Below are 22,048 nucleotides of genomic sequence, written 5' to 3' on the forward strand. Positions count from 1 at the left end.
AATCTTCCGGGGAAGAAAAAGAAACGGAAAGTGTAACTCTGTTGTTTTGATGATCTTCACAAACCATGGGACCTGGTCCAATGAGTCGAGCATGTATCTCTGTGAAACGGGGAACAACTGTAAAACTGCCAGCATGGGAAAAGAGGACAATGTCCTCAACCAATGGGAGGACACTAGGAAGTTTTGTTCAGAGGATAATATAACCTCATTGACATGAAACAACCTAGTTAAGACAATTGAGCACAATTGAAAAAGTAGTCTTTTGTCTCTCTTAAGCATAACACAAGCTTCCAAGAACTGCAAGGGACCTGATAGAGTTATCAAGTGTTTTGTTTGTTGTGATTAAAAGATTGTGTCTTATGTGTTTCAACTTGTAAGATCCGTTCCTAATCTATAAAGGAATAGATCGTGTCTTTATTATTTCAGCCAACAATGAGCATAGTTAGAGTTAACTGTGTAGTATATGTGATTGAAGTCTATATTAACTAGAGTTAGTTGATATAGTGGGCAATAGAGCTATTGCTTCAGCTCGTCTTTCTGTAATAGGGGTGATACAGGTTGCAGGATTTAATCTGTGTACGTTTGATTGGAGTCTGTATACTGTATTCACTAGTTGCTTGAAGATAGTGAAGGCAGTTGGAAAATTCCGTTAGACAGGTCGTGATTTTCCTCCCTCGAGAAAGGAGGTTTCCACGTAAAACTCCTTGTTGTTTTCACTATGTATTTTTAGTTTCCTTTACTGCACTTAAGTGTAACAGCGACCCGGTCCCATAGCACATGGTGCACTCATCTAAACTATCAGAAAGGAATATGGGAGGAAGGTTACTGAATCAATCTAAGCAACTAAGAGATAAAGAGACAACTTCATGGCATAACACCGAATATATTATTTCCCTCTTCTGTATATAGGCATCTTTCCAGGGTCCCAAATATATTTAACAATTCCCCATTCATAACATTGAGACACCAAAGAATTCCAGTAGAGAGTGAACTAATTCTAGTCCTGAATGATAACATCTTCCAGTTGTTGTTACAAAATTGCGAGTACTGAAGATATTTGTGATTGACAGTTTTTTGGAATAATAGTTCTTGTCCTCCAAAGAAGGAAAGAACTGTCCCGAGCAGCAAAGGCCGAGTATGTGAAGATGTGATGGAACAATTGGAATTCACTCTCTCGTTTCGTTTGTATTTTAATGCCTTCCAAAGAAGGAAAGAACACTTGAATCATGGTGTTGGTAAACAGAATGTCTTATTTGCCTAACAATTTCATAGTGTTTTGACATCCAATTAGGATAGCCTATCAAATGAGGTTAAAGGAACTGTATTTTCTTACTATCCACTTATAAAATATATTCAGAAAACTCCTTTCAATCAATTGGACAAACATTAGGGGAAAAAATAATACAATTGGACAAACAATGTGAAGTAAAACAAGCAAAAACAATTGGATAGTTTGAATAGGGCTGGAGAAGTTGAAAGAATACTGAAAACTTTCTCAAAAGCAAATGATAGAGATGTTAGTTGACGAAATGACAGTTCCTCCTGATCTCTCCATTTCGACCTGTGAGGACATCCAAAGTACCCATGTGAATCATTGCTGCTGCAAACTTCCTAGACCAAAGGGAACCAAATCTAGCATTATAGTTCACCAATCTAGAAGTTGTCGGGTTTGCCATCAATGCCTGATCTGAAATCATCAGTCCCTTTTGACTCTTTAAAGCCAAGTAATATCTGTTATCCAACCTGTTTGGTGTCAGGGCATCAAGGTTTGCGGGATTAGCAGCTCCAGTTCCATTTGTAAGTGCTTCTGGTGGACAAATGGACTTCAAGAAGTCCGCGTATTCAGGATCAATTGGAAGATTTTGTTGATTGTTTTGAGGGTACAAACGGCTAGCAAAAACACCGCAATGTGCAATACCAATGGAATGCGCGCCAGAAAGGGTCACCATTTCATCAACAGACATACCTTTCCTTGCAAAACTCTTGATGAGTTCCGTGGCATTGACAAAAGGAGAAGGAAGATTAGTCAATGTTTCAGAGTCAATAGAAACACGACCATCACGACGTCCTGCTTGGACATCATAGTATATTCTCCCAACTTTGTAGGAACTGTCCCGAGCAGCAAAGGCAACGATGTCTGCACACGAGACAGTTCCAGGGCAAGCAGCCTCAAGTGCAGCTTTTGCAGCATCAATCACCTCAAAACCTCGTAAACTGTTCTTGTTGGGAATACCTTCCTTCTCAGAGTTTGGTCCATCCAATAACACAGATGCATCACACCCCTAATTAAAGTACAGGACACGTTAACCGTTATAAGAAAATTTAATCATCATTTTAACAAAATAAAAATATTAGCATTAAATTTGTACGTACCCTGACAAAGCAATCGTGGAAATGTAACCTGATAAGGCCAGCAGCAATGCCTGGATTTAGAGAGACAGCTCTGTTTACAACATTTTGAACAATGTGTTCGGCATAGGGGCAAGTATATCTATAGTAACCTACTTTAATCGATGGCCAATATGGTGTTCGATAGGCAAGAATAGACGACGAAAATGATAAAATGAGGCAAACAAAAAGTGAAAGATTGATGCCTTTGGAATCCATTGTTAATTTTGAGACTCAAAAGACACTATATGGTTTTCCTCAAGTGATGGATATATAACTTATGAACATATTGAAGTATTTATAGTTTGAGAAATTCCTTGAAGAAGTCTATAATTACAAAACGTGCTAGCTTGTATTATTTCAACTGTTTAAAGTATTATTGAGCTTGTCTGACCTTTGAGAACTCCACAACTACCCTCTTATGTCAATTGTCACCCATGAAAACAATACTTTATTTGAATAGCTACAGAGTTTAAGAAATTAGAAATGAAGAGACTTTCGAAATTTGTGGTCTTAAGTATGTTAAAACATTTGTGTGATTATAATAAACGTTTCTCATTAAGCATAAAATTGCTAATGTAAAGTAAATTGTTTTTAGATTTAGAAATATGACATTCTTTCTGAAACGGATCAAAAATAAAAGTGTCTCGTAAATTTAAATAAAGAGACATTTGACTGCATAATTATTAATATGCTTGTTTAATTCATTAGTTGGTTGCCAGTATATATGACTTTCATATACTTATATATATCTTGTTAGTACTAGTATTTCTGAAACTTAGTCTACTAACTCCAATATTCCTATTCTATAACAAGTTGTGTAATAAAATAGAATAATCTTGAATCTTTGCATTTTTTAAGATTTAATAAAGAAAAGATTCTTGTTAGTTAAATATATATATGTCAATATTAGAAGAAAAACTAGCAAGTAGATTTTATATTTAATTTAATAAGCTATATATAGTATGTAGGTTTTCTCAATCATTGTCTTCTATACTATTTCTAGAGTGCTCAACCATAACATATAAACAACCATATCTTAAGAAGAACCAATCTGAAATTAAGGGTGTTGTTTGGAAAAATGAGATTGTATCAAGAATCATGTACAAAAGAATATGAGAACGTCCTCTAGCATCGAGGGAATTGCACGTATAGAGATTCAAAAGAATTGATCGTTTTCAGGAAAATAAGTGATTACGCTGGCTCGGGAATTAAAATGGCAACTAAAAGCGCCTGTATGTTTAGTCTTGATATGACTGAAAAATAGAGACAGGATGAAGATGACTGAATTCCAATAGAGGCAGCTTCACTCTAGCAAAAGAGACTTTTAGTGACAACAAATTTTCCTTTTAAAATATTGCCGCAAAAACATTTAGTGGCAATTAAGGTAATGTTATTGCATTCAGAGTCGCTAAAGTCTTTAACTACATTAATATAGTGTGTTGGTTATTAATACCCATATTATATTATTGTGACTAAATATAATATATAGCGGCAGTAAACCCTAATAACTTATACGAGTCCACCACACACCATATAGGACCAGGTCCTTGTCACAATTTAATGCAGTAAAGACTAGAATACAAAATAAAAACAAGAAGGATTTTTATGTGGAAACCTCTTTGCTCAAGGGAGGAAAATCATGATCTGTTCCACAAGATTTCTAACTGTTCTTCACTATCTTTAAGCAACAAGTGATAACAAATTCCAATAATCACATAAGGATTAAACTCCTAATCCTACAACCTGTAACAACTCTATTACAGGATTGAGCCAAAGCAATAGCTCTATTACGTACTATATCAACTAAGTCTAGTTAATATAGCCTTCAATCACAAACAAGATGAAACACGCAAGACACAAACTCACAATCAACAAGTAAAGACGCACTTGATAACTCTATCAGGTCCCTTGCAGTTCTTGAAAGCTTGTGGTCTTCTTGAGAGAGACAAAAGACCCTTTTTGCTTGATTACTTCCAATGTGAGAGCTAAGTAGTTTCCCATAAATAATTTTGGCCATAGAAGATCTCTTGTTCCCATTTGTCATCTGGTGTCATATTAATAACAATAGAATATCAATTGTTACACATGCTGCTCCATATCAGATTCAATAATAGAAGAAAAAGAGGCCATCAAGTCAATCACTTATACAAATATAAGGAAAAAAATTCCAATCAATTGGACAAACATTGGGGGAAAATGAAATACAATTAAATTGAACAAACAATGAAAAGAAAAAATCAATAACAATTGAACACGCATTGAACCATCCTTGCATCTTGAATAGGATGGAGAATTTGAAATAATGAGGCAAATGATAGAGATGTTAGTTGACGAAATGACAGTTCCTCCTGATCTCTCCGTTTCGACCTGTGAGGACATCCAAAGTACCCATGTGAATCATTGCTGCTGCAAACTTCCTTGACCAAAGGGAACCAAATCTAGCATTATAGTTCACCAATCTAGAAGTTGTCGGGTTTGCCATCAATGCCTGATCTGAAATCATAAGTCCCTTTTGACTCTTTAAAGCCAAGTAATATCTGTTATCCAATCTGTTTGGTGTCAGGGCATCAAGGTTCGCGGGATTAGCAGCTCCAGTTCCATTTGTAAGTGCTTCTGGTGGACAAATGGACTTCAAGAAGTCCGCATATTCAGGATCAATTGGAAGATTTTGTTGATTGTTTTGAGGGTACAAACGGCTAGCAAAAACACCGCAATGTGCAATACCAATGGAATGCGCACCAGAAAGGGTCACCATTTCATCAACCGACATACCTTTCCTTGCAAAACTCTTGATGAGTTCCGTGGCATTGACGAAAGGAGAAGGAAGATTAGTCAATGTTTCAGAGTCAATAGAAACACGACCATCACGACGTCCTGCTTGGACATCATAGTATATTCTCCCAACTTTGTAGGAACTGTCCCGAGCAGCAAAGGCAACAATGTCTGCACACGAGACAGTTCCAGGGCAAGCAGCCTCAAGTGCAGCTTTTGCAGCATCAATCACCTCAAAACCTCGTAAACTGTTCTTGTTGGGAATACCTTCCTTCTCGGAGTTTGGTCCATCCAATAACACAGATGCATCACACCCCTAATTAAAGTACAGGACACGTTAACCGTTATAAGAAAATCTAATCATCATTTGAACAAAATAAAAATATTAGCATTAAATTATTAGTACGTACCCTGACAAAGCAATCGTGGAAATGTAACCTGATAAGGCCAGCAGCAATGCCTGGATTAAGAGAGACAGCTCTGTTTACAACATTTTGAACAATGTGTTCGGCATAGGGGCAAGTATATCTATAGTAACCTACTTTAATCGATGGCCAATATGGTGTTCGATAGGCAAGAATAGACGACGAAAATGATAAAATCAAGCAAGCAAAAAGTGCAAGAGCTGAAAGATTGATGCCTTTGGAATCCATTTTTAATTTTTTGAGACTCAAAAGACACTATGCTTTTCCTCAAGTGATGGATATAACTTATGAACATATTGGAGTATTTATAGTTTGAGAAATTAATTGAAGGAACCATTCTTATGTTACAAAAACATAACATGATTGCATGTATATTACAAAATACACTAATGTTGAAGTATTCTTGAACTAATCATCTGACCTTTGATGAATTCCACAGCTACTACCTTACTATGTCTTCATGAGTATAAAGGTTGACAATATTTGTTACCATTTCTACTACTACTGTTTCATTTTATGTTAGCACTATTGCATATTAGTCAATTCCAAAAAGAATGACGAAGGGCGAAGTCAAGTAGAGCATGAACCTCTTCGGCAGAAAAGTATACTATTTACACATAGTTAAAATTATATTTTTCATGTATATAGTAGATGTTGAAGTCTATCTTCAGCTTCATCGTGTGTTTACTTCTTCATATTTTGAACTCTTTATAAAAACATGAGCCGACCCTGAGAATGACATCTTTTAATATTTGAAATTAATTAAACTTCAGATCTTTCATTTTATTCTTAATCACCGACGGAACGCATTTTAATGAAATAAGTACATGAAGAAGCCAATGATGATATTCAACATTTACTATATACATATAAAATAATTTTGACTTTTTATTATATACCATATAATTTTTTAATGAATGTGGTTCAGATGAACCTCTTGCGCTTCGTTAAAACTTGTCATATCCTTTTAAACACACAAAAATCTCATCATGGCATTTTAAGTAGATCACTAGTTTCAAAATTCTTTCTTTCTTAAATTATATGTCTAGTCAAACACCGCCACGTAAACTGAGATGGAGAATTATTACTAGTATTGTGCATAAACTTCATGTTCAGTAAAATTAATAAAATTGAAATGGTAAAATTTTCTGGTTTTAAATCTAGTGTTCATGAAAAAACAAGTTCCACTTGATTAGTTGCTACCCAATATGTGTACCAACTCAATGTGATAGCATTCTTAATTTGTAAATAAGAGTTTGACTTTCCTCTTTCGTTTGTTAGTGGGCCGTTTAGTACGCGGGATAAGATGGATATCTCAATATTAAATTTGAATTAAATTTATATCGTTAACGAAATATAGTATAAATCTAATCTTGAATATTCCATCCAACTTGGAATTGTTTTATCGCACCTCCCAAATGAGATAAATTAGTTTCAGGATATAATTCTGAAATAATTTAATCCATGAACCAAATAATACCTTGGTGTTTTGTGAAATTTGGATTTATTAAATAAAAATAAAAATTCAAGGAAAAATTATGCTTACAAGTTGCATATATTTTATACTTCTAAAGTAGAAAAAGTACCAAGTAGATCAAATTAAGTATATGTTGCAAATTGCATCATCTTATACTATTTTAAGAGTGCTCAACCATAACATAGAAATTACTATTCTTCATTAATGTTTTAAAATTATTATATATATTTTATTAATTTCAAATTTTGAATTCACTTTTAAATATAAGACTACAAGGATTTGACAGTAGCATAATAACTATCCCCAAAATTAGGGGTGGGTGGGGAGGGGGGATAAAATTATACAAAAATTGAGTTTTATCCTATAAACTTCTTCGATCAACAAAAATAGGACAAAAACATTGGTAAATAGCTCAAATCTTCTTTCAATGACTTTAAATTTAAACCACAATATCAAAATAACATTCCAATGAAAGTCAATCATCAATTTGTAAAAAGATTCAATAAGTCTCAAAATTTATTTGTGAGTATTCAAACTTTTAAATATGCCAACAACGATATTTTAAACTCTTTTACTTTAATTCAACAATAACAATATATTTAGTGAAACTTTTCACTTTAATTATTCAACAATATTTAAATACATGATAATAAACATGAATATCACTCTCCGTCAATTTTTAAACTCTTTCACTTTAATTCAACAACATATTTAGTGAATTTTTTTACTTTAATTCATTCAACAATGTTTAAATACATGATAATAAACATTTTTTTTAAAAAAAAAACAAATTTATCACTAGACAATGTCTAGCGGTCTTTTATTAAACATAAAAATATCAATAGGGACAAGTACAAGCAAGGGGGGCTAGGTCTTACCTTACTAATCTTAATGAAATACCTTACTTCTGCTACCTAACAAGCATGAAGAAAATAAGAGCTAGAGAGAACTAAGTATTTTCTGATCATTACAGAGTTTGTAATACACTCCATGGTGATATTACAAATGAGGATGCTTAAATAATGTAAAAATATGTCAATCAAGAAGAAAGGTGAGTTACCAGCCTCAAACTTTCTATTACTAAAGCATGAATTAAAAAAGATTAATTGCCTATCAAAAGTAACTTCGAAGTATTTTTCTCTTGTCTTCTTCTTCAAACCTATCTAACAACACTTGATGATTCATACCTTCTTTATGGATTTTATTGGATCTAGTTGAACCTATTGATACTGTCAAATGGTTTTGCTTTGCCTGTCGCATCGATAGGTGCCTTGGAACAAACTCCTCAGTCATTTTACCGTCCCAACTATGTTGCCTTCCATATGTCTTCTTTTTGCTTTTGTTGCTCCACTTCTTTGTTGCCTAGGTGATATATCCCCTTCCCTAGCCACTCTATCAAAGCAAATGTCCAACATATTGTCTTCCTCATTTTCATCAAGAGAACCCTCACCCAAATCCACCCCATCAAGAGAATCCTCACCCAAATCAATTGTATTTGACACTAAGGCACTTGACTCATTCTTCCTTGCAAGCACACATTTAGGCACAAATACAGGAGCTTCTGGACTTAATTTTCTATTTAAAGCAGGTGGTGAGACTTATTTTTCTTGGATCAAATCGTGGTCATTCTCTGTTAACCTTACTTGCTTTCCAGTAGTCTTCAATAAAGCATCAAAGTTATTCGAACATAATAGGTCTCTTGAGGCATTACTAGTATCTTGCCTCTTCTCACTGTCATGAAAATTTCTAGTCGGACCCTTTTCATTACATGGAGAATTATTTTGACTAGTAGGGGAAAGGCTCCGACTACTAATTGATTTTTTGTGTGCAACCAGTGTCTAGTTTTTAGTTGGATTCTCGTTTTCAACTTGCAAAACATGCTGCCCAGAATTTTCAGCATCTTCAACATCAGATGTATCCATTATTTTTTGTCCTGAATCCATTAATTTTTGCCCTGAATCAACTCGCGGCATATCAACCCCAACTCTTGGTGTACCCCCTGCGTTTTAAGTTGCATTAGACATCAAATTCAGCCCAACTTCTTTTGATTGCACCTCATTAGTAGCAGCCTGTTGGTTATTGCAATCACCTTTGTTTTCGGTAGTTGTTTGAACACCAATATTACTTGTATCAACATCCATTGAGTTTACACGATTTTGCTCGAAAGTGGAAGCAACCAATTGTCGATCTAAAGGAGTAGCTTTACTTTGATCGACATCTACAGTCTTTCTTTTTTTATTTAATATCTCTCTCGCATCGCCTTGATACTTTTCACTATTGGTAGTACCTTTTAAAGCACCTTCAATGGTATCATCAATTTGTTTGTTATTTTGATTTCTTTTCGAAATCAAACGACAACTATCTTCATCATGACCTTGGTGCTTACAATAATTGCAATACAAAGGTAGATTATCATATATAATCTCTTGAAAAACCTCGATCAACTTACCAGATTTTCCATCCACAAACTGCAACCTTATACGATTTGGAAGCTTTTCCATTAGATCAAGTATAACCTTGACCCTAGCCGTGCTAGGTCTTGACTTGATTTGAGTAGCTTTATCTATAGCTATTGGTTTCTCAACTGATGATGCTATGGACAACAGAGACTTCATTGCAAACAAATTTGGAGATAAGTTCGGTAAAGAAATCCAAACCACAGCTAACGTTGTTTCCTCCTTAGGGTTATATCCAATGGACCATGGAAAAGCCCTACATTGGTGCTCCTCTCCATTGTAGAGAAGATAATTAACTGAGTGAGATAAAGCTAGTACATAATCTTCATATAGATCAAACCTCAACAAAATTTGTCTTTGGAGCAAGTAAGCCAATTGAACAATTGCCCTTGGTACCAAGATGTTTCGGTAAAATTGACCTTAATGCCTTCAAATCTGGCGCACCATGGGATAATTTAAACACCACTGCTTGATGTAATCCCTCTTCGATCACAAAGTCTTGCCTTTCCTCCATTGAAAACGTGATAGTAGGTTCTTCATGAATTATTTCGAATGCTTTTACAATTGTTTTTGAGTTAATTAGGGCAGATTGTTTAGGATTTATAGTATTGGAATTGAAAAGGGTGGTGTATGTGATGGTTTGGGGTGGTGGGGCGGGCTGGACAGCCTCAAAAGGAGGCCGTCTAGTGGCCGTAGCAGCCATGACTGCTGCCTGCCGACCTAGGGTTTGTAAAGTAATCCCCGTATTTGAGGAAAACATTTTCCAAACTCCACTTCATCCATGGTAATAAACATGGATATCACTCTCCGTCAGTTTCTAAGAGTAAAAAAAATGAAAGAAAAATAAAATAAATTAAGAGAGCACTCATCTTGGAGTGAACTTACTACTTAAATCCTTTCAACTATCATAATCACAAATAAACAAATTAATTTCGTTTCCCCTAAATATTTTAAATTAAATATGTACAATATAAGCTAAATGTGATAAGATATGAAAATATGGGCTAATTTTGATTATAAGCTTGGGGCCAAATAATTATCATATTCACATGTTCTTAGGACCGCCATTTAGCTTGTGTTTGCTTTTTAATTTATTTTTTTTGCAAGATTTTGGTCCTCTTGGGAACAACTTCAGACGTACGCGATTGATATTGAAAATTTGTGTCTAAGTTCAAAGTATAGTATGTGAATTAACAAATTATTACATTTTGAGGGACAATTAAGATCTCTTTGACCCTTATAAATTTACATAAAAGAAAATATATTTTTTTCAAATATATTATAGTAAAAATAAGATATAATACATCAATATGTTCTTTAGCTTGATTTCAATTGATACCTATGCCCTACAATTTTGAATGTGCACAAAGAAACATTTAAACTCGTATAAAATTGAACAAGTAGACACACACGTTTTATTAGACATAATACACGTAAGACGTTACGTAAGAAATAAAATTGTCATGTATGACGTCACATAGGAGGAGTGTGTTTATTTATTCAATTTTATACAAACTTAAATGTCTATTTGTACATACGCAAAGTTGAAAGACATACATGTCCGATGAAACCAAGTTAAAAGGGTACTTTTTATGTATTATCTTGTAAAATAAAACATAATACTAAAAAAAGTAATTATATATAACTTACAAAATCAATATTGATCATTCTAACACCATTTGACAAAATTATATCATATAGTCTCAAATTTTGAAGAAATTATCTTAGCCAAAAAATTACTTATCAAAATCTTATTTTTGGTTTCACTTTAGTTACTATTACTCTGTTCTTTCATGTCCTTCATTCAACTCCTTCGTGGATGCACAAGCTCAAAGTCCCTCTTCAATGGCAAGTCACTCCATGCTCAGCTACTCAAACTTGGGTCCCAAAAAGCTGACATTTTTACAAACAATCACTTGCTCACAATGTACTTAAAACTCAATCAACTTGATGATGCCCAACAACTGTTCGACAGAATGCCTGAACGAAACATCATTTCTTGGACAACATTGATTTCCACATATTCTCAATTGGGTATGTCTGAAAAAGCTTTGGGTTGCTTTAGATCAATGAATCTTGAAGATGGGTTTGGTCCAAATGGTTATACTTATGTTGCTGCTTTATCAGCTTGTAGTAGTTTAGGTGCTGAAAGAACAGGGAAGGAGTTACATGGGAGGATGTTGAAAACTGAGGAAAGTTTAAATAGTTTTGTGAGTAATTGTTTGGTTAATTTTTATGGGAAATGTGGGTTGTTGAAATCAGCTAGGATTGTTTTTGATGGAATTTTGGAACCTAATTCTGTTACTTGGGCTTCTTTGATTTCTTGTTATTTTCATTGTGGGGAGTATCAAGAAGGGTTGAACATGTTCGTGTTGGCGTTAAGGGGAGGGGTGATATTGAATGAGTTTTTCTGTGGGAGTGTTTTGGGTGCTTGTGCTGTGGTAAAAAATTTGCAACTTGGAATGCAAATTCATGGTTTGATTGTTAAGTCTAGTTTGGGGATGGATCAGTTTGTGGTGACTGGTTTGATTAATTTTTACGCTAAATGTGGTCGTTTGGAATTGGCACGTCAAGCTTTTGATGAGGCAGATGGACCGGAGTTGCATGCTTGGACTGCGATTATTGGAGGTTGTGTGCAGTTAGGGAGTAGAAGAGAGGCCATTGAACTTTTCTGTAAGTTGCTTTCCTCGGGGTTGAAACCAAGCGAGAGAACATTTTCATCAGTTATTGGAGCTTTTGCTGATGTAAAAGAACTTAGAGTTGGGAAACAGATTCATTCGCGGATTGTAAAACAGGGATTCAACTCATTTAGTTTCGTATGCAATGCTTTGTTGGACTTTTACTCCAAAAGTGACTTGTTTGAGGAATCATTAAAGCTCTTCCAAGAAATGAAAGAACATGATGTTGTTAGCTGGAATACGCTAATTGCTGGATGTGTGAGCTCGGGTCGGTATGAAGAAGCTATGAAATTTCTCAGGGAAATGTTGCTTGAGGGTTTCGAACCGAGCCTATACACATACTCAAGCATTTTGGGCATTTGCGGAGATTTACCAGCTATTGAATGGGGCAAGCAAACCCATTGCCGTGTACTAAAGTCTAGATTTGATTCCAATGTGGTTGTTGACAGCGCCCTCGTTGATATGTATGCTAAATGTGGACGACTTGGTTATGCACGTAGAGTTTTTGACATCCTTCCCGCGAAAAACTTGATATCTTGGAACACCATGGTTGTAGGATACGCCCAGCATGGGTTTGGGAAAGAAGCTTTAGAAATTTATGGTATGATGCAGAGCAGTGGGGTTAAGCCTAACGACATTACATTTCTTGGAGTATTATCTGCCTGTGGACACGTTGGACTTTTAGACGAAGGACTTCACCATTTTACTAGCATGACTAAGGTGCACGGAATCATTCCAAGGACAGATCACTTGGCTTGTGTAGTCAGTCTATTCGCACGCAAAGGAAAAACAAAAGAAGCTTATCGTTTCATAAAGAGCTTTTCAGGGGAACCGGATAAGGTAGTGTGGCGTTGTCTCTTGTCTGGTTGCAAAGCTAATAGAGACTTTGTCTTGGGGAAATATGCTGCTGAAAAGATTCTAGATATCGATCCTGATGATACTTCAGCCTACATTGTATTATCTAATATTTACGCGGAGTTACAGATGTGGGATGAAACAGCCAAGATTAGGAAACTGATAAAGGCGAAGTCGTTAAAGAAGGAAACTGGACATAGTTGGATTGAATTGCAGAACAAAATGTATACATTCTCGGCATGTAATATCATGTCCCTTCAAGAAAGTTATCTGCAGCAAGTTTTGACTGGATTGACAGCCCAATTGTTAGATTCAGGGTATGTCCCTGATCTCATGTTTTCGCTGAATTTTGAGGAGCAAGTTAGCTGATAACGAGTTATCCATCCGTGCTTGGATAACTCGTTATCAGACTACAATGAATCGACAGTGCTGAAACCTCATTATGTGAGAGGTCAACACTCAACAAGGTTAAGTACTCCTTATGACTTCAATTTGTCTCTAGCAAACTCGATCCCAAGCCCGAATAGAGGAGGAGGATTACAGACGGTTGACTAGCAATATAGAGATCGTCTAACTACGAAGATCCTCTTCATACATACAAGAGGATTCATATAATCGATCCCAACCTCAAGGTTGCTATTAGGAGTTAGTTACTATTGAGATGTCAACAAATATCCATTCTTGGGCCTACTCCAGTTGACCATCCCCAACACAGTAATCCCCCCTAGGGATCGGGGAGAAATGATTTCGTAGGGCACTTATTTATTTTTTTTAGTTTTATGGTCTTTTCATAAAGAATCTTTCGTTTTTACAGAAATTTGAAAAGATCATTTTTCTTCTATTCAAATTATAAGATGACAAGAGATCTCATTTTTTCGAGGGTTCACTTGATTTTGCGGCACAAAATTATGTAGGGATTATAATTCTTGAATTATTTGGAACTTATGATTTATTTGGTTCATTATGTTAAGATAAGAATTTGGAACTTCTAGTAAGCACACAAAGAGGAGTGTCAAATAGATGAATTATTTAATTAGAGGTTTTGAGTTTGAGCTCAGCATATGGAGAAAATTCTATTGGGAGCGCTATCTCTGAATGGACCTTGTAGTCGAGATTCGAATTTAGTCAGAGCTCCAATGTAAGGTCCGGTGATGGAAAACCAAAAAAAATGTTATATTAATAAACAAGCTATATTTCAACCCATTCAATTTTCATCAAAATTACTAATATAGTCTTGTGGTGTAGTGATGAAACTACTTCACCCTTAATTAGCGATCTTAAATTTAAGCCTTGAGTACAAAAAAAACATATTGGAGCACCACTTCCAAATAAGACTTATAATGCGCAATCCAATTTTAGTTGAAACTCTAATACAATCTTCGAACATCGAACGAAAAACAAAAAAAATATTTGAATAAAAATAAGTTAGAGATCAATAGGACAAAATATTTTTGGGACCAACTTCACAAATGAACTACACATGGGGTGACTAACTATTGAAACGTGTCAAGCCGTCAGCAATCCTAACTTGCTCATTTACCACGTAACGTTACACTTATCGACTTGCGGCAACACTTCTTGTTTCCGATAAATTTATCTGAATTTAATATTTTCAATATAAAATATAAATTTAACATAAAAAAATAAATATTAAAAGAATGTCGATAATAAATATAAATTCGTTAATATTTCAATTTATAATATTTAAATTCTGAATCAATCTCTTTCCACTTCAATCCCAATAAAAACCCTACAAATTTCTATCTTTTTATAACATCTTGCAAATAAATAGAGAACAAATTAAAACAAGCTTATCATAGTAGAAAAAAAAATATATGCAGAGAGCTAAGGAGAAAGCAGCTAATGCAGCTGCCTCAGCAAAGTCTGTCATGGAGAAGACCAATGCCATCGTTGAAGAAAAGGTATATATACCGTCAAATATCTTTATAATAGTGTCAATTGCAAAATTTTATTCTATAAAACGCATATTTTAGATATTTTGATTTTCACCTCAACTAGCAAATAAATACTTCAACATCAAGAGTACACGTCTAGATACATTGTTTTGAATTTAACTAATAACTAAACACTTTAACATGTTTCCATAGTGTTTCGTGGACATTCTAGGTTGATGTGACGCGAAATTTAAAAATTGTCTAATTCATATTTTATAAGTTGGAGTGTTTAACTGATGCACTTCAATTAGTTAAAGTGTCTAAATAATATTCATACTCAAAATTAAAGTGTATGATTTAGCTAGGCTATAGACTATCAATTGACTACATTAATGTGTCTATCTACTTAATTACTTCCTCTGTTCCAATTTATGTGACATATTTCGCTTTTCAAGAGTCAAACAGTTTAAGTTTGATCGATAATTTGCTCATGAAATCTTCAAATTTTTTAAAATAAAATTTATATATTTGTAAACTACATAAAAAGTATTATAAGTCCCAATAATTGATAATTTAAAATATTTAAAAGATATATGAAAAATTTATGGTCAAAGATAAACTTGTTTAAATTTTGAAATTCGAAATGTGTCACATAAATTGGGACAGAGGGAGTAGTATATATGCTTATAATATAAGTTGACTGTTATAATAAAATATTGTTTATTTATAAATAATATTTATTTTAGAAAAATTTATACGTTTTAATTATTCGTGAAGTATTCAACTTTATGATTCTGATACAAATATCAATGACTGAATTTATCATTAATTACAAGCTCGAATTTGTATTAAACATATTTTTGACAGGTGGAGAGAATGAGAACGAAGGACATAGACAAGAAAACAGCTGCTGAATTGAACAAGAAAGAGGCCAAGGACCAAAATGCAAATGCTAGGTATATATATATGCATAAACACATAAAAAATAAAAATTACGAATTTAAGATATATGTATTATCCGTAACAATAAATTTACGAATGATCTGATTATATAAATTTTTATTCTATAGGTATATATAACTCTTTGATAGGGTACTTCTACCATTTAATTTGTGTTTTTTTTTAGTTCTTATAAAAAGAATAATCTATATGTTTAAGATTATAAATTTAAGAGACTCAGAGCTACACAAATCTTATAATATGTCTAAACCTAAAGGTTTCAAAAGGTTTTTTTTTTAAAATAATAACTACATATATCCGGTCAAATAGGTTCACGTAAAATGATATAAGTCTATTAATATTGAATTAATAATATAGTCTCAACTTGGAACTATATATATGAACTACTTAAATGAAGGATTTGATATTTTTTTTTTCTTTCTTAGGCATGGTGGAGCACAAGGCTACACCACCACCGGAGAGCCGGAATACTCAACAACCGCTTATGATCCAACTAACGATACGATTGGAGGTGGAGGTGGAGGTGGAGGTGGAGGTCCGGTACTTTTCGACCATCCAACTGTAAAAACTCAAGATCCTAGTTTTCCTTGCTGATTCATGATAACTAGCACCATTAATAATATAACATGCATAACAATAAGAATGAATGATTAAAGGGAAAATTGTATTAATAGCAAACTATTAATTCAAATTAAATTTTATAAATATAGTTTGATTTAATTGTACCTCATAGCAAATTGTTGCTATTTCACCTCTCTCCTGGTGAATCTCGCTCGCCACTCTCGTTCTCTCCCTCGCCTCTCTCGTTTTTTATACAAATGCAAGTGTATAAAGTGTGTTTGTGTTTGTATAAAGCGAGAGAAAATTGTATATATACATATATTTTCGTTCCCCTCTCTCCCCTCTCCCAGATCTCGCTCGCCACTCTCCTAGATCTCGCTCGCTCACTCGCCTCTCTCACTTTATACAATTGATTTTTTTGTATATGTATACCAAAGCAGATTATACAACTGTTTTTTTTGTATAAAGCGAGAGAAAATTGTATATATACATATATTTTCGTTCCCCTCTCTCCTTTCTCCCAGATCTCGCCTCTCTCACTTTATACAAAAAACGCAAATTGTATAAAATGCGTTTGTGTTTGTATAAAGCGAGAGAAAATTGTATATATACATATATTTTCGTTCCCCTCTCTCCCCTCTCCCAGATCTCGCTCTCTCACTCGCCTCTCTCACTTTATACAAAAACGCAAATGTATAAAATGCGTGAAAATTGTATATATACATATATTTTCGTTCCCAGATCTCGCTCGCCACTCTCCCAGATCTCGCTCACTCACTCGCCTCTCTCACTTTATATAATTGATCTTTTTGTATATGTATACCAAAGCAGATTATACAACTGTTTTTTTTGTATATGTATAGCGAATTATACATATATATGTTTGCTATGGAGCGCAATTTTGCAAACTTTGCTATAGCATACAAATATAAATTTTGTGTTCTATATGCGAAAGTTGCTCATGATTAAATGGTTGTTACCTATGATCGGGAGAATTGATTTTTTAGGTCAGTATCATATTCTTGAAAATACATATTATTACCATTTGCATGTTCTAATTGAATGAACGACTATCTAGGTTATTATCTTCTGAGAGACCTAATAAATTTAAGTGATGATTTGAGAAATCAACGACCATAAAAAAGACAATAGTAGTAAAATAGAAACAAGATAAATAAATAAAGATAGTATAATTGTTTTATACGAAACACATTGTATGAACCTGTATGGTCACTATAAAGTTGAAACATTATTTAATTTACATTGTTTTTCTACCAGCAGAAATTGTAGTATTAAAACAGATTCACTCTCCATGCATATTGATTCCCCATCTTGAATCTGGAAGCCCTTTATATTCACAAAACATAAAAGGAAAATAATTAAATTAATCTTTTACTGATAAGAAATATGACTTTCAAATTAAGTTCCAAACAAGTGGATGGTGTCAAAGCGAGTGGGATTAATGTCATACGTAAAAAGAAAGAAACTTATATAATGACATAAGTAAATAGAGTTTTTGCATATTATCGTTAATTCATAAACAAGATCTATATATTCGATCAGAAAAAAATCAGGAGTAAGAAAAAAGGAATCTGAATTGATCGATAAATTTCTCGAAACAAACGTGGAGTACTACATAGAAAACACACTAAAACCCCAAAAAAGGAAACTAGAGAATATTACCGGTCCCTAAGGATGAAAGAATCACTTGAGACCAAGGGCTTTCTCCTCAGCTGACACAATTTCCTTCGCAAGCTTTATTTTGCATGCAAATAATAATGTTAGTAGACATGTAATACATAGGTTTTAAGCATAATACATAAATAGATATTGAAGAGAGGTGATTAGATAAGACATCATACATTTTTACCTTATCGAGGATCTAATCATAGATAGAAGAGCATGAAGGACGAGGATTATCGGTTAGTGGGTAGCAGAGTAGTCGAGTGTTTTTCCCTTCCCTGTGATAGAGTCGGGTTCGAGGCTAGTACATCTATCGATTTCCTTACTAGTATTATTATTTTTATTCTAGTATTATCTTATCCTTCAATTTTACTATTAATGTTGTTTCATTTACTTTAGCTATCTACGTTGTTTTACCGTTTTCTTCATTATTTTCATCATTGTTTTTCACTCTTGCTCTTCTTTAGAATATGTTCTTCATCTGAGGGTCGTCTATGGAAAAACCACCTCTCTACCTCTCAAGGATGGGTACAGTCTTTTACTCTTTGTACACCTCATCCTCCCTAGGTACCTCACCCTTGGATTATACTTAATATGTTATTGTTTTGTGCTTTCTTTACAACATAACTTAAACTTTTTGATGATCACACACTTCAACTTTTTGTCATCCATTTTTGTAAACTTGAAACCCAAAATTCGTAGAGAAAATTGAACTTGAGTAGTGAATTACAGCTTTTTTTTCGTTCTGAATCAAACTAACACACTTAAATAGGAATGGATACTTATTTTCAACTCTTTAACTTGTTCCCATAATTATTTTCCTTTTTAAAATTTCATTTCTCTCAACCCTATATCCATAATTATTTTTCCTTTTTTGTCTTTACAAAAGTCAAATAATGTGGATCTAGACCCATTTGAGAAATACTCCTTCCCTCCATTTTTACTTATCCAATCGATTAGGCATACTCTTTAAGAAGCAAAGAATAAAATGATAATTTAACTATTTTTGGCATTGGAAAATTAATAGTAAGTAGTAGTAATTACTTTGCTTTTTAGGAACTCATTCATTACATTGATCAAATTTGAGATACGATTAAAAAAGTAATAAGTACTAATTACGCTTCTTATATTAACTCTATTATATCAATAAATAAATAAGTTTTTCAAGATACAAATTATTGTAGGAAGCTTCAGCAAAGTGACGATGTCATCAATGTACCTCGTACTCGTAAGCCTGGCATAATTTGCACATAAAACATGATTGTATGTGAAGAGGAATTATGGCGGAAAGTTCTAGAGTATATTATGTAATATAACTATAATTTTGAGTATTTTTAATTTGTGGCATAGTTTCGCGAAATTTTGTTATTCAGTTTTCTAATTGTATAAATTCAAAAGTTGTATATATTCGGTCCCTGATTGAATAAATTCAGAATTTGTATAAAATGGTTCCTAATTGTATAAATTCAGTATTTGTATGATTTTGTTACTGATTGTATAAATTCAGAATTTGTATATTCTTACCCTAGCTATTTATAAACGGTTTATGAAAAAATCATGATAAATTACCATGTTTGTATATTGGCAAGCATAATATACAAATAGAATTCTGAAAAATTCTTAAATGTATAATTACAAAATTAATTGTATATACTTATCTTGTTTGAATATTCGCAAGTGAAATATACAAACCATGCAGACACACGAAATATATAAATCGCAACCTCCATAACAAATAGAACTATAACTATAGCTATGGAGCGTACTTACCGAAACTACAAATATAGAACTTTATTATGTCTATTATCTCTATAAATATAGAACCTTATTATGTCGATTATCTTTGTTATTTCTGAAATTTTCTCAATAAAAATCAATGCTTAAGCTTAGCACAACTTTTTAACCATTAAAAAAACATAATAAAATTAAAACAAAGATTAGATAAATAAAGATAGTCTTGCTTCTATCTCATACAAAACACATTGTTGTGCACCTATATGGTGACCAAAAAAGTTGAAACATTATTTTTCATAGTTTTTCTAGTAGCAGTATTGTAGTGGAGTAGTAAATAAAGCAACATTCACTCTCCAGACTCTCCATATTCATGGCTGATTCTTGAAACGAAGTTCATGCATTGACCTTTGTTCGATTTTCCACCTTCTAATCTGAAACTCCTTTATTCACAAAACATAAAAAGAAAAAAAAGTATTAAACAACAATATAACATTTGTATGGTGTCAAAATTATATTTTTACTAACGAGAAATATGATTATTAAATTAAGTTCTAGATTAGTGGATGTTGTCAAAGCAGAGTGGAGTCAATATCATATGTAAAAAGGATGAGACTCAGAATAGCAAATATAAATAGAATTTTTTGCACATTTTCATTAATCTATGAATAAGATCTATATATCTCAATCGAAAAAATTTAAGAAAAAAAAAGAATCGAAATTAATTGATAGATTTCTTGAAACAAACATGGAGTACTAATAACATAGGAAACATAGTAAAAAACAAGTAAGGGAACTATAGATTATTACCAGTCCATAAGGATGAGAGAATCACTTGAGGCGAAGGGCTTTCTCCTCAGCTAACGCAATTTCCATCTCAAGCTACATTTTGCATGAAAACAATAATGTTAATAGACATTGGAGAGAGGTGATTAGATAAGATAAGGTACATCTCCAGGTTATCGAGCATATGCCCATAGATATAAGAGCATGATAGTTGAGCATTTTTCATAGAGAGGGGTTTCAAGCTAGTGCATCTATCGATTTCCTTACTAGCATTATTGTTTTTATGCTAGCATTATCTTATTCTTCGATTTTACTGCTACTGTTGTTTCATTTACGTTGGCTACCTATGCTCTTTTCTTGTTCTCTTCATTATATTACATCATTGTCTTTTGCTCTTGTTAGTCTATAAAATATGTTCTTGAACTGAAGGTCTATCGAAAATTGTCTATCTACTCCTCAATGGTGGTGTAAGGTCTTTGACTCTTTGTACACCTCACCCTCCCAGATGTTGACACCTAATTTTGACCCTCCCCGATAATAATTAATTTCGAGCTTCTCTAATTTTGAACGATTTAAGATAATTAATTTTTTAAATAAAATAAAATAAAATATATATATATATATATATATATATATAGTTTGTAGGTTATTTTAAATAACTTTTGTCACTTATTATAATCTTTAGACAATACTTATATTTTATGTAATTAGACATATAATTAGTATATTTCAAGAATATTCAAAATTCGTCTCAAAAAGATTTTTATTAAATCTTCAATTGAAGTAATTGGGTTTAAAGTGTATTTATAATTTTATGTTATTTAGCTTATTAGCTTGATTATTTTATTTCGTTAATTCGAGAAGCGTGTTTAATTTGTGATTATAATTTTAGATTAATTAGTTTGCGAATTTATTTCGTTGGAGTTAAGAAGCTCTTTATTTAATTTATACTAATTCGTCTTATTTAGTTTTGGTCGAACAACCAATTAATTTCGATTCGGCTAGCTTCATAATTTTAATTTTGGCCATAATCACGTGCATGTAGCCATTCCTAGTTTCCAATCCAACCCCATTTTTCTTACTTCACTTTTAATTCTTCTTAATACCAAATTTTGGCCCAAATAGACAACCCATTCCTTTATTTTCAGCAAAAAAACAACCAACTCCTAAAATTCCCAGCCCCTCCATACGTTCCAGCCCACTAATTTTTTTTTTCTCTCCATTCTAATTTCTAATTTACAGCAGCCCATCCCAGCCAGCCCATATCCCTTCAGAAATCCAACAGTTTAATCCAATTCCCAGCCCACCTTCTCCCCTAAAGACCCGACCCAAATCCTTGTCCAATTCAAAGAAGAACCCAGAACTTCTTCAGCATCAA

At 33.2% G+C, this 22,048-nt stretch overlaps 4 protein-coding genes and 1 pseudogene across 4 annotated transcripts; 2 read left to right on the forward strand and 3 right to left on the reverse strand.

Moving 5' to 3' along the window:
• Positions 1 to 1,517: 1,517 nt before the first annotated feature.
• On the reverse strand, positions 1,518 to 2,607 carry LOC125835854 (peroxidase 5-like). Its single transcript, XM_049514957.1, has 2 exons — positions 2,374 to 2,607; positions 1,518 to 2,282 (listed from the first exon to the last, which is right to left on the reverse strand). The coding sequence occupies exons 1-2, from the start codon at positions 2,605 to 2,607 to the stop codon at positions 1,518 to 1,520; spliced, it is 999 nt and encodes a 332-aa protein (XP_049370914.1).
• A 2,107-nt stretch (positions 2,608 to 4,714) lies between these two features.
• Positions 4,715 to 5,816, reverse strand: LOC125835852 (peroxidase 5-like). Its single transcript, XM_049514955.1, has 2 exons — positions 5,574 to 5,816; positions 4,715 to 5,479 (listed from the first exon to the last, which is right to left on the reverse strand). Exons 1-2 carry the CDS (start codon positions 5,814 to 5,816, stop codon positions 4,715 to 4,717), a joined length of 1,008 nt encoding a protein of 335 aa, XP_049370912.1.
• A 2,137-nt stretch (positions 5,817 to 7,953) lies between these two features.
• On the reverse strand, positions 7,954 to 9,566 carry LOC125835760 (uncharacterized; annotated as a pseudogene).
• A 1,733-nt stretch (positions 9,567 to 11,299) lies between these two features.
• LOC125835844 (pentatricopeptide repeat-containing protein At3g53360, mitochondrial-like) lies at positions 11,300 to 13,428 on the forward strand. The gene has a single exon (XM_049514947.1). It carries the CDS (start codon positions 11,315 to 11,317, stop codon positions 13,421 to 13,423), a length of 2,109 nt encoding a protein of 702 aa, XP_049370904.1. The 5' UTR covers positions 11,300 to 11,314; the 3' UTR covers positions 13,424 to 13,428.
• Positions 13,429 to 14,889: 1,461 nt separating this feature from the next.
• Positions 14,890 to 16,449, forward strand: LOC125835761 (late embryogenesis abundant protein D-113-like; the record flags this gene model as incomplete). The annotated part of the gene is made up of 3 exons (XM_049514854.1): positions 14,890 to 14,976; positions 15,817 to 15,905; positions 16,335 to 16,449. Coding segments are annotated over exons 1-3 (291 nt in total), but the record flags the coding sequence as incomplete, so codon positions are not given.
• Between the last annotated feature and the right edge of the window lie 5,599 nt (positions 16,450 to 22,048).

Source organism: Solanum verrucosum, unplaced genomic scaffold (genome assembly GCF_900185275.1).
Source record: "Solanum verrucosum unplaced genomic scaffold, falcon-dt-bn FXZP01000128.1, whole genome shotgun sequence".
NCBI lineage: Eukaryota > Viridiplantae > Streptophyta > Magnoliopsida > Solanales > Solanaceae > Solanum > Solanum verrucosum.

What these genes read in the sequence shown, in the direction of transcription:
- LOC125835844 (XM_049514947.1), top strand. Translation starts at nt 11,315, where the DNA reads ATGTCCTTCATTCAACTCCTTCGTGGATGCACAAGCTCAAAGTCCCTC.
- LOC125835854 (XM_049514957.1), bottom strand. Translation starts at nt 2,607, where the DNA reads ATGGATTCCAAAGGCATCAATCTTTCACTTTTTGTTTGCCTCATTTTA. An exon ending in TCCACGATTGCTTTGTCAGG is followed by an intron (nt 2,283 to 2,373) that starts GTACGTACAAAT and finishes TACTTTAATTAG; the next exon opens with GGGTGTGATGCATCTGTGTT.
- LOC125835852 (XM_049514955.1), bottom strand. Translation starts at nt 5,816, where the DNA reads ATGGATTCCAAAGGCATCAATCTTTCAGCTCTTGCACTTTTTGCTTGC. An exon ending in TCCACGATTGCTTTGTCAGG is followed by an intron (nt 5,480 to 5,573) that starts GTACGTACTAAT and finishes TACTTTAATTAG; the next exon opens with GGGTGTGATGCATCTGTGTT.